The following is a 13,112-nucleotide window of genomic DNA, read 5'->3' as shown; positions in this document are numbered from 1 at the left end:
GCATAGTTTGATACAAGAATAGTCAGAGAGGGAGCTCAGAAAAGGTTGTTCCAATCATGCCATGAAAAGGGGGTATGCTGGTCAAGCCCTCAGGGTGCAGAGCAGGCATGTGTGAGGACACTGGTTGCAGCTTGATGGTGACAAGTTTCACTGTTGCTGTGTCAGGTAGAAAGATTCAAAGGGTGTAGTCTTGCTCTCTTCCAAGCAAGGTTTCTTCTCTCACTGCAAAGTAAATTCAAAACTCCTGGTTAAGAACTGTCGGTGCATCATATGAGACACGTACTGCAAAACACACGACTTGCTGAAAGTTGTCGAAGGTTTTAAGACCTGTGACTCCAAAGTGCAGGAAGGAAGTATTTCTGGTTGGGACTAGGAATGGTCTTACCACCTTCCCAGTGCTGTTCACAGGCTCTCAGCAGGGTCATCTGCTTTGCTCTTTGGGGATGCAGGGGGCTGTGCAGGAGGCCACCAAATTCTTGGGGGTCCTCTTATGAAATTGTCCCTATACTGCAGCGTGAAGGTCAAAATGGTGGCCTGAGCTGAGATGTCCACCCATTCAAAGGTCTCTCCTAACTCTCCATAGTAGGGGCACATGTACCAGATGATGTCTTTATGAATGTAGCCTGATTTTTTTTTTTTCTTGCTGCTTAATACAGCATCAGTCTCATATATTTGGTAGCCCCTGCAGCTGTCAGGCAGTTTCTTTAAATTTCCAGTAGGCTGTTCTTCCCTTTGTAAAACTTCTCACCTCTCCTGGGGGAGACCCAGAGGATCTGAGAAGAGTCCAGGCAGGCTTGTGTCACCAAATATCCTGTGGCTTGATTCCTATGTTAGTGAATGTGTCCCTAGGCATTGCTGAAGGACACAGAACTGCAGCCCATTCTGTGCTTTAGTTATTTCATGTTGACTTTAGCAGTGGGGTACCTGGGTACGTAAGACACAGTTTCACCAGAAGCAAAAACATTATCTGCACAGTGTGCAGGTAACAACAGATGGGAACATAAGGAGGTTTTTTGATTAAAAAACAAGTTGAAAGCAAAACAGCTAATGTAAATGTACTCAATTCTTTGGTCTAATATCTGTAGTTATTGAAGTGCTAAGCTTTACAGCCAAACCACACTTTGCAGTTTGCATCAATTGACATGATAGCCTGTAAGGTAAACTAATTCTCTGCATAACCTAATTAATGAAGGTTTGTTTATGAATTTCTTATCATAGCAAGTAAGATTTATGAAGAAGTCTGATTATCGTTTTTTTTTACTTTAAAATTAATATCCATTTAATTAAGTGGAAGGAGAAGCTGCGATAGACCGCTTGGGTTTCGTACAGCTAGGTGTAGCATAGACCAGAAATGAATAGGGGTTGGGGTAGATAAATCACTAGAAAGCATTGCCTGAACATCAGTTGAGGCCATTGCTAAGCTGTAGCTGTGGTAAATGATGCTGTTTACTGGAAATTCTCTCCTTTTTTTTTTTTTTCCATATCTTGTTGTTCTCAATCATGTGATGGTTTTGGATCTTCTGATAAGGGATTTTGAAGTCCACACAAAAAGGCGGTCTTTCAGCTGGAGGCCTATTTGAGTGGCAATGTGGTGATCATAGATTATTTTTGTGTGTTATAAAATAGACATTTAATGAAGCATCTAAGGTTGAAGCACAAAATTCAGGGTAAGTTGGTCTGTGTTCTCTTGCTATTTCTACTGTGGATTGTATGATCTTAGAAGTCAAGTGACTGCCTTGTGATCTCGGGCCATAAGGGGAGTACAGTTCTTCCCAGAGTGAATGTAGAAGCTTCTAAAACAAAATATTGCAGCAATAATAAATAGAATTGAATGCTGAGTATTAATGTACTTTATATAATGCTGGTTTAGGTGCAGCATGCCATGGAGATCTTACAGAGAAGCTGAAGCTCCTGTATAAAATGCATGTTTTGCCAGGTAAGTAAATGATGTTAATAGGAAATAATTATTGTCTTGTTGAGAACAGAAATTTGGAGCAAAGTTGTTTATCACTAGCTTTCCCAATTAAAAATTAATTTGCAGGACTTATTGCAGCTGTTTATGAAGCAATAAAATGAGAGCTTCTGCCATAACCAGGTACAGATTTAGGAGGTCTGAAAGCACTCATGCAGTCCTCTATTGCTTCAGTCACAGACAGGCCATCTATGTGTCTCTTGTCTGTTTAGCTGGGGTTGGTGACTTCCCCCATGCACAGCAAATACAGTGTTCTTCAACTTACAGGTTTCTTACCATAATCCACTTTATTTAATGGTGAATCTAGCTTAAAACGTTCCTCTGTGCCCTGGCTGCTCATTTCTGTCCCCAGGTTTTCTTCGTGGTTACCCCTCTGGGCTGATAGAAATGTTTGCTCAGGGAAGCTCCAGATCATTTCAAAGATGTGTTTTCCATCTGTTGCATCCAGCTAACTGAGAAAGGCAGTTAGGTTGGAGAGGGGGTTGGAAACCTCTCAAAACAGTTTTGCCCCTGAAGAAAATTATGTCCTGGAACTATCTGGCTGGCTTGTCACACATGTGCCATAAAGAACCTATTGATGTCCTCACTGAATCTGTGGTTTACCTAAGTTGCAACCCATCCTCTGGTAAAAGTATCTAAAAGTTCTGAGAGAAACAGTCACCTTCATGTGCTTTGAATATGTGTCCCTGATTGCTCCCAGCTGGCTTTGCTGGAGGTAAATGCTCCAGTGAGTTAGTAATCGAACTGGAAACAAGTACAATTTTATTGAATTGTAACAGAAGAGATCCATTTTTAAGAATGCAGCCTCCGGTATTTGAGGATGTGTAAGCTCATGTCAAATCATGACAGCTAGAAAAGAGTTCATACCCTGCTGCGGACAAGCTGAGCTGCGCAGAAGAAAGTAATGGAAGCAGACATGGGAAGATGGGCAAGCCATCCTCTGAAGGCAGACAGCTCTTTGTTAGTCAAATACCAGGGAGGGGAGACAGTTAGTACTGGATACCAGGGAGGAGACAGAACAGGTCCTGTTCTTCATCTATGAGCTGAAAAGAGATGACTCCTAACCCGTTGCATCCTCACGCTTCTAGAAACTGACATTCTAAACGTATCGGTGGAAATGTGTTCTAGTTAGTAATTAAAGGGTGGAATTTTTAATGAAGGAATTGTATTTTATTGCTTAGATCCATCCCCTGAGCAAGAAGAACCAGACTCTGCTTTTGAAGCTACTCAGTACTTTTTTGAAGACATCACACCAGAATGTACACATGGTAGGCATCTTTTGTCTTCGGCATGAAAAGATGAGGTAATGCATTTCAAACAACATGTCTTTTTAGGAAGCTACTTTTTTACTGTAACTCTGTAAGTATACTCTTACTAAGTATACTCTGTAAAAAAAAGTATGTATGAATTTTGATATCCTTAGAGGTGCAGGTGTGTGTACACTAAGAACTCCCCTATATTGTGCATTGCAAAGCACTCTCAGAATAATGTGGTATTGTAATCAGTGTGTTGCAATAGAAGTAATTTTGTCAAAAGTGTACAGCATGCATGCCTCAGTGGAGAATAAGAATAAATATATTGGCTTTCAATATATATTTGGGTCAGAACTTAAAATTTTCTAAAAACCTGAAGCCGAAAGATGTGTCAAAATGTAGTGTGAATTCTTCTTGTGCCCTAATGAGAGCCGGGTCTCGTAGCTGTTGTCGTAAAGGGCGTTCTCTTTCTAGAGATATTTGATACTAAGTTTCTCTCTGATTCCAGAAAAACATTGCTCATCCTTCAGATTACTGGGGGAAGGAAGGTTGTTTGAAAATACAGATAATTATTAATAGGCATGGGATGGCAGTTTTAAGTCCTGATAGACAAAAGAAATTTCACTAATATAATCACGAAACATAAAACATGCTAGAAGATGTTTGTGTTGTGGTAACACAGCTTAATCATTGTACTGCATAAACAAAGTCTAAGATGGTCCCTGTCTTAGTATTTATATTATCAATTATATGGGATTTATCAGCAGATTTAAGAATAAGCAAAAGTCATCATTTAATCCTATCCTTTTTGCTCTGTGTTTTCTGCAGTGTAAACATTTCCTTTGTTTTGCACTGTATGTGTGAAAAGTATGTATGTGTCTAAAACCACACTGATAATCTCTCTCCACCCTTGCCCCTCCACTTCCTAGTTGTTGGCCTAGACAGCAGGAACAAGCAAGGAGTAGATGATGGGTTTGTTACAGTGAGTCTGAAAACAGAAAAAGGTATGCATGGTGTCTCCATTTGAATTATGTCTTTCATTTCTTGTAAAGATGCTCCTTTTGAAAATGGAAAAAAAAGTATTAATTTAAGGTTTCTTCATGGACTTTTCCTGCTTCTCTGGGTAATTTGTTGACAATAGGCAAGAAGAGCTCACAAGAGAATCGAAATTACCTGAGAATGTGGAGCCAAGAGAATAAATCCAAAGCAAAAAACACAAAGGACTTGCCCAAACTGAATCAGGTGCTTCTACTGATACTTATTTTTCATTGACTTCAAACTTTTTCTTCACATACCTACAAATATTCAGTACATTAACCCTGAATCAAGGTTTTATTTTGAGGCAGATGCGTTTTTATCAGAGCAGCAGTCAGCTGAATACGGAAGTTTGTTTTCAATATACTGTAGCTAGTATTAAAACATCCTAAAAATGAGATACATGTATATAGGAATGATTACATACTATTTTGATCTCTAGACAAAGGGGGATACGACACTGGCTATCCCCAACTAGCACATGATGTCCAGTACATGTTACCTGAAAAACGTATTTTATGTTTTGTAATTTATACTGTCAGTCTCATTCCCTTTAGGTCCATAGCTGCTAAGGAGGAGGAGACCCATGGGACAGCTGTTTCCTCCAAAGCATATAGAGATTTATTCCCTGTAGAACAATGCTTCTTACTGAAGATAGCCTTAAGCAAATCTCCCTCCTATTTAATTTGTGAGTTTTGAATTGTGAAAGGCTCACATTCAGCTAAGTTACCGTGGTCAATTAAAAGAGCACTGCAGGTCTTTTTTTTTTTTTTTTCATTTTTCATTACTTACTATTTTTATCGGACCCCTAGCTATACTTTGCATCATTCCTGCAAGAAAATCCACTAAAATGAATGCCATGTGTCTCACTGCTTACCCTCTGTTGCCCTCCTGTGGCTGCAGAGAAATAAATTTGTCATGTGTTGGGACAAAAGATCCAACAATTTATTCTAAATAGCTTTGAGAGAGGCAACACATCTGGCTGCCCAGTCTTAGTAAAAGCTTTCTAGACCACACCTAGCTTATTTCAATTTCAGTTTAATCACATGAACTGTTGTGTCATACCTCCATGCCAGACTTTTAAAACTGAGTTAGTAGCTCTCAGTCTGATGTGTTTCCTGCTCTCTCGTTAATGTTTCCTCTCTCTGTGCTCTAGGGACAGTTCATTGAACTGTGCAAGACAATGTACAATATGTTCAGTGAAGACCCCAACGAACAAGATCTGTACCACGCTACTGCTGCTGTGACAAGCTTGCTTTTGGAGATAGGTGAGGTCGGAAAGCTCTTCAGCGTGCAGCCCACAAAAGAGACAGATAGCAGCAGTAGCAACTGCAGCAAAACTATTCAGAGTGAGCTGTTCCAGAAGAAAGAGAACCAGCAGTACCCCCTCGAACAGCACAAGCCCTTCCAAAGCAGCCTCAGAACCAACGACGAGGAGGCAGTTTGCACCGACAACGCCCTGGGCATGCAGATGGAAGACATCAAGCTCGAAGACTCTTCACCCAGGGACAACGGTGCCTGTTCTTCCATGCTTATTTCTGATGACGATACAAAAGATGATAGTTCCATGTCCTCCTACTCGGTACTGAGCGCAGGTTCGCACGAAGAAGAAAAGCTGCACTGTGAGGACATCGGTGAAGACACCGTTTTGGTACGGAGCAACCACACCACTTCTCTTCGGAGAAGCACTAGCATTGACAGAGACTGGGCCATTACCTTTGAACAGTTTTTAGCATCCCTTTTGACTGAGCCAGCGCTGGTGAGGTACTTTGACAAGCCTGTGTCCATGATGGCCAGGATTACTAATGCTAAAAACATAAGGATGAGGGGGAAACCAATAACCTCGGCCAGTGACTATGAAATCTCTACTATGTCGGGATAAAGGGCAGTCGGGGTTTTTATTTATTTTTTTTATTCTGTATTTATTAGTACCTGGCACGGGCCGTGGTATTTTCAAACCATGATTGTTTTCACTAACATGAAAATGTTGGGGTGCAAACATAACTATCTCGAAGTATAATCACTCTTTCTGTGGGAAATGTTACACAAATGCAAATTTTATTCAAAATACAGAGAAAAAGTATCGGTTGTCAGTAAAGTGTGTGTATTATTAACCTTGCTGTCAATATAAAATGGTAAAGATTAGTTCTTCATTTCTAAATGTAAACTTAATGCTGATATTTATGTGCATTTTTAAAATAGGCTTATAGAGAGATCTGATTCTTGGGGAAAAAATAAACAAAACAAAGTACCTAAGATTTAAAGGGACACTGTCAACCTGAATAGGACCTCACATGAAATTAAGTTCCAGGCAACATCCCTGAAGGACAATTTTACTTCATGTAACTTTTTCCAAAGCAGGTAGTGGGTTTTAATGTATGCTTCGTTTTATGTTTCTTTAATACATTAAAGATGAATTCAGTGACACCTGCCTGGCTCATAACTTCCACTGCTTGAGACTGGGAACGCTCAAATAGAAGTGAGAAGTCCATCCCAAGCTTAGCTGGCCTATAAGGCAAATGCGGTTCAATGTGATGATTTCTCCTGTAGCAGAAGGCAGAAACCCATTTGCCTTTCCCTGGGTTCAGCGCCCCTGGCTGCACCAAAGCAGGGAGAAAGCCCTTTCCCACCTATGGCCACCGGGGGAAGATTGACAGCATGACCCTGCCTGGAGCTGTATTCCTAACAGTGGACTTGGGAAGCTTTGTTGGTATGCTCCAAAGACAGTACATGCAGGTCCCAGAACAGATTGGTAGAGTCTCTTTTTAAAAATCAAAAGCTGTTTTTAAAAGTTTAAAAAAACTTATATATATATATATACACATATACACTTCTAAGGCTGGATCTATAGCTTAGCTCTTAAAACTAACCTTTACCACCAACCTATTATATCCTTGTTAGAGTAAGAAAATAAAAACCTATATTGCATAAGTCTTCATTTACAACAGTGTAAAGTAACAGTAATGAAAAACAAAAATCTGCAAGATATGTAAGTGAATGTTTAAGTCTTACTGAGAACACTGTCACTTTATATAAAATGAATAGTATCCTGTATCAACTTACTGAATAATATGTTAAAATGAAAACTGGAGCACCTGCACTTTGAATCCTTGCTTCTTTTATACAGATATTAATGATTTTTGTTGTTGTTGTTTCTTAATTCATGTTTGTTTGAGTTTGGGATCATGCCTACATGCCTAATCTTTATTTGCTGTTTTGATAATGTTTTCTGTAGAATATTGTTAATTTTTTATTTTTTTTTTATACTCCTGTATATTGCATCCATGGAACTGGCAGATTTTTTTAGCAGAAGCTACGTTTAATTCTTTTGTTTTAAAAGAATGCTTTTAAACTGTCAGATGAAGTGTTTTTTTAACCACCGATACGTAATGTGAACAAATAAAGTACACTGCACAGATTTGGTTTTTAACTATTAAAGTCGTGCTAGAGAGAAAAGTAGGTGATTGTGGTTTTTTACACAGACAAATGACTTTAGATCTTCAACACCGTGTTTCAGAACAAAACTGTTTGTTGTTTCCATGCCCGGTTGTGTTTAACACTTACAGTGTGTTTAATTCCGTCTGCAACAAGCAACCGTGCAAGCTTCTCTCACGCTATCCCGTGTCATTAAAGTGTTCCCTGCTATGCTCACATTTAGTGACAACAGTTGTTAGGACTTTCCAGGACCCCCAGGTACTTCATGATCCACCTGTTTTGCTGTATCTCACTGGCATGAGTTTAAGGCTTTAAATATTAGAATGTTTTTTACAGGGTTCTGATAAGCTGAGATGTCAGCCTCAAACCATGGCAGTGACAGAACAGACATAGACGTGCCCTGGTGAATTATACTTTTACAAGTTACCATCTATTTGTGTATATACAAAGTTAATTTGCAAAACAAAGCTGTTAATTTCTGAGCACTGCCCATATATTTCTTGTCTCAGTCACTTACTGCTGATTGTCTCTTTTGTTGGAATGAAGTTCTCTCCTTTGTAATTTAGCCATATAAGGGCCTACATGTAACAGTATGAAAAAGCAATATAGCCTTCCTGCATATGAGACTGCGCAGGCTGGTTTACATTTGATGTTCACTTGAAGCCATAATCACCACTTTGAAGAATACGGCTTTAACTTAAAGCACACTGCTCTGACCTTGGCATCTTATTGTAATGCCTGGCAGCTGAGTAAGTTATCACAGAAGTCTTCAGTACTATGGGTAAACATCCTTAAGCAGACTGTTGACCATTTTAAGTTTGCAAATTGTTAAAGTATTTATCTTTTAAGTGTCTGTCATGATAAAGTGAATTTAAGCCTATTGGCAATCTTCCACATACTCCTGGAGGTGCGCGCACCCCAGATGAAAGCCATTTCTGTATCTTAAAAGGTCTTTGTTCTGCATCCCACCCACAGGGCAGGGGGCATAATGTGTCATGTCAAGTTATTCTGCTGTTACAACTCCTCTAACAACAAGAGGCATCCACAGGTGGATCTCTGTGTAACAGGAACCATTATACAAGGCAACTTCTTGTTTTGCTCCTTACCTTCCTGATCATGTCCACAAAGCTCCTAAGTTATCTTTAAGAACAGCTTTGCTATATGTAGCAGCCAGGTGAGCTGATTTTACCCAGATTTTTGGGGGTAAGGCTGCTTATGCCAGATGCCACCTGGCAGTCGCCTGTTTGATGAGACAAGATCTACTGTGACCTGTTCTTTAGTAGCTGCATGGGAGCTGATATGAGGAAAACTGCAGAGGAGTTCAGCTGACCAGCATGCAGTAATGTGAAACCTTCAAGGAAACGTGAGTGAATATGTTTAAGTCTTACCTGTATGTGTTGCAGAAAGCAAGCCTGTATGGCTTTAGAAATGCCTATGTCTTGTGTTTTGCGTGTTTTGGGATACAGACTCTTCTGTCTGTGAACTGTAAAGTTTAGTTAGAGCTGTTAGTCTCAGCTGGGCTCAGAAAAGGAGGGTCATCTTCCTCTCCATAGGCGAAATTTACAACTGGACGCCGATGTGTGCTGCTTTTCTAGTTTGGTAGGAGCCTATTGGCAACAGGGTGCTGCTTGCCAGCCAAGGGGCAGCCAGCAGATGGGGGAACACGAGCTTATTTTATAGAGCTTTCTCTATTAAAAAAAAAAAAAAAAAGGCCATAAACATTCTTGGGTTTTCTTCCAATCTGTCTTTCATTTACTCAGATGCCGATAATATATGAAAGTTCAGAGGTACTGATTTTCTTCATTGTAGCACCTTATGGCTCCTGAATCGTAGGTTTGAGCTGAGGGTTGTGTTTTAAGGCTTGTGATGGTTTGTGTTACATGAGTTTTGGGCAAGCAACCAGAAAGTTCATTATGTGATGGATTAAACCTACTGAAAACTTCACATCAAAACTGTTGTAAAGAGAAAAGCACCTTAGGGGTTCTTCTACAGAGATGCTAGAGCTTCTGTTATAGTGGATGTCAGGTATCATGCCATCAATCAGGATGGCAGAGGCCTGTATGGTACATGGGATGTGGTATGTGCGAGGCTGTGGAAGAGACAGGGAGATGATACTGGTGCATAAGCATTGCAGTAGGTCAGAGGAGGTGCCCGTGGCTCTATGGGTGAGTTACAGGTGGGGAGCTCGCCAATTCCCACCAATTTGGGTTGTATGTGTGTTGAGCTCCAGTGCTGTTAGTTTCCAAGCTTCTGGCATCCCTGAGAGCGACTTGACTTAACCATAATCTCTTACCTATTCCAGTTCTTGGTAATTCAATAACAGAGAAGTACACTGTAGCTAAAAGACTTCTTTTTATCAGCAATGAAATATTAACTGTAAAAATTATTGATGCTGTTGTGTCTATTTTTGTATGAAAAAATGCACTAGTGGGAGAGGGGTGATCCATGACTGGTGCTGCCCAGTTTAAGTACAAGCCGAGGTGTAACATTACACCAAGAAAGGAAGTGAAACAGTTGTGTCTATTGCTGAGCTTTGCCCTCTGCTTGGAAGAAAACTTCTATGCTGTTTCTTTTTCTCTCCACTAGAAGACAGTCTTGAGTCAAATGTTTTGTAATTCAAGCAGTAATTGTGACTTTTAATGCTCATTTAAAATGCTGATTTATTTCATAGTGAAAATATAAAAACTAGCCCAACAGCAAATAATTATCACAAAACTGTGGTAAGGAACATGTCATTGAAATACGGCTAATAATGGAAATGTGTGACATGCTGTTAGCAGCAGCATCATGTGTTTCAGTGCTGGGATTACAAGGAGGGAAGTACAGGATGTTGGTCTTAACTCCAGTGCAAGATACTCCCAATATAGGGTGGCAGGTTTGGTTGAGTTTGGTTTGTCTGTCAAACTTGGAGTTACCCACTGCACAATTTCCTGTTACAAGAGATGTCAGATTTCAAGTGGAATTGTATGTAAGTGTGTGTTTCTATACTATCAGAACAGTCTTCAGAGTTAAAGAAACACCATTTTCATGGAGATTTCAGATTTAAATCTTGTCCCTTTCTTCTGGTGTTTGACTTAAGGAAGATACCTTAGATGATGACAAAAACTAGAAAATGCATGTGAGGCAGCCAGCCTTTTTTTCCAGCTGTTGTTGCATTTTCCAGTTCAGTTTCCATGCACACAGATGTTGTGCTGTCTACCACTTCCAACAGTTTGTGCAGCAGGTTTATTTCCTAACAATGCCTTTCCTAGGCACAAACAGCAGCCCAGGAGCCGTAACACACTCTAAACAAGTTCTCAGAGCAGAAAACACCCACAAAAAAAGATGGGATAAGCTTCCTGTCTTACTGCAGTGCAAGTGATAAGCTGAGCGCATGGCTAACTGGAAACTGTTATAGTTTCTAGCAGGCCAGAACACATTCATATTGACAATATTTTGGAGTAACTTGTTCTTTATTTGCTACCATTGTAAACATCTTTCTATTACACAGACATCACAGTTTACATTATTGCTTTTATACTGCGGTAAACAGAAATTTCTATTAGTACGCAGCTATCTAAGCACAGTGTGAGAATAGGAAACTGTCCACAACCTGTCTTGGGCTGGCTTTTGTTTATACTCCCCTAGACAAAGACAGTTACCTAGACTGGCACAAGAAACATCAGCCCAAAGAGTGATCACCAGTGTACTACAGCAACACAAACCAAGGATGACAGAAAGGAACAACACGTTACATCTACCACAAACTCACTAGCCGTATTTCCAAGAATACTGACTGCTGAACTCCCACCTAACTAAACACAAACTTTTCCATCACGATAACTCTTAAAACCAAGGCTAACCGATATGGTTTTGTAAAATGTCTCTTACTTAAGCCAGGATGGAAAATCTGGAAATGCTTGGTGCTTTGTGTATGTGTTTAATGTTTTGTTTTGTTTTTCAAAGAACGAAAATCCAAAACTGTTTAGCTGAGGTGCTTAAATTGGCCCCATTTCTACAGTCCTTTAGGACATAGTGCCCTAAAAGCACAACTTCAAAAACTTCCTCAGTTCCTTCCTTCCTAAATAGCACTGCTTTCCAAACAAGTCTCTTACTTATGAAGTGATGTTTACTTACTAAAAGACTAGATTTTACTTTGCTTGTGGTAAACTTCTACTTCACATTAATTTGTTCACGGAATGGCACCACGTTTCAAGCATACACTAAAGAATGTAAGTGGAGGTAGTTTGTGAAACAGTTGCTCCTGTAGTAACAACAAAATACTTTGAGAACCACCTCACTGCCTTCAGTTTTGTTGGGTTTTCTTATTAAAATTACTATTGCATATAAGCTTTCACATTGTGAATGCTTTCAAGAGGCAGCAAGTTAGAAAACTAATAGTACCTGCAAATTCTAATAAGGTAATACATACTTTAAAACATGACAGTTAATAAATAACAAAAGATTTTAGCGAGGTTTTAAGACTCTTAGACTAAAACCACAAGCAACAAATTCTGCTGTTAGACAAATTCATTATATAGACAAATTGATTATATCAACTTGCAGAAAGGTGGCCTACCTCCAGTACCATAACCTTAGGACTGTCGCCCTACAACAGTTAGTATAAAATGCTGACTAGTAAAACACTGTTATTCCCTAAACACAATTTTACTTTTTTCCCATGTATTTTCTAGCTACCACCATAATACAATTATCCTATGACTGGTGCAAACAAGGACACCCAGTACTAGTCTACAGATAGTGACTCCTAGACACGAGGCCTGGGCTACTTGAGCATACAAAACTACATGCACATTCTACCTGTTCACTGGGAAGGTGTATTGGAGCCCAACAGAATGTTCACCTTAATTAATTACTACATGCAAACTAATGCATTCCCATATATCTCATTCATCTGATGAGGGTTGGGTTTACTTTTTTTCCTTGTGTACTGCCACAGTAGATGCATCGCATCAGGCTCAGCCTCCATTCTACACTAAGAAGTCCGAGGTGTGTGACAGGAAATGCGAAGCTTGATGGTTGGGCTTTAAAAGCCTCAGCAGTAGTTAAATGTCAGTCTCCCAGTGAACCAGGAGCCGAGTGAAAGCTCCAAGGCTGGAAAGAGGAGGATGTAAGTTAATTTGCAGCTGTTGCAATAACTAAAAATCAAAAGCTTGCAGACTCTGGCACAGGGGAGTGCTTTAGAGGATGGCTCAAGCAATTTTGGTACTTTCTAGCAAGCAGTAAATAAAAACCAAGAATGGGCTCTCTTTTCCTCCTGCTGCTAAACATATTGGGGTCGCTTTTGAAATTCCAAAAGTTAGTCTTATGTTGTTTGCAAAGCAGATCTGCAAGCAATAGCAAAAATTATTAACGAAGACAAACATGACAGAAGCTGGGGCTAGAAAGTAACAGACAACTAACCTCTCAGCCACTGG

At 39.8% G+C, this 13,112-nt stretch overlaps 1 protein-coding gene across 1 annotated transcript in view; it reads left to right on the top strand.

Moving 5' to 3' along the window:
* TBC1D9 (TBC1 domain family member 9) overlaps positions 1–7,354 on the top strand; it is a 50,483-nt gene extending 43,129 nt beyond the window's left edge. Inside the window, exons 17-21 of the mRNA XM_057419031.1 lie at positions 1,871–1,936; positions 3,154–3,240; positions 4,155–4,229; positions 4,367–4,467; positions 5,417–7,354. Coding sequence (XP_057275014.1) covers positions 1,871–1,936; positions 3,154–3,240; positions 4,155–4,229; positions 4,367–4,467; positions 5,417–6,142 — 1,055 coding nt within the window. The 3' untranslated portion in view covers positions 6,143–7,354. The remainder of the gene's footprint in view (positions 1–1,870; positions 1,937–3,153; positions 3,241–4,154; positions 4,230–4,366; positions 4,468–5,416) is intronic.
* The last annotated feature ends 5,758 nt before the right edge of the window (positions 7,355–13,112 follow it).

This window comes from Pezoporus wallicus, unplaced genomic scaffold, assembly GCF_028554395.1.
Source record: "Pezoporus wallicus isolate ANWC-B61680 ecotype Strahan unplaced genomic scaffold, APGP_CSIRO_Pwel_v1 contig_6597, whole genome shotgun sequence".
Taxonomy (NCBI): Eukaryota; Metazoa; Chordata; class Aves; order Psittaciformes; family Psittacidae; genus Pezoporus; species Pezoporus wallicus.
This window is presented reverse-complemented; position numbering and strand designations above follow the sequence as displayed.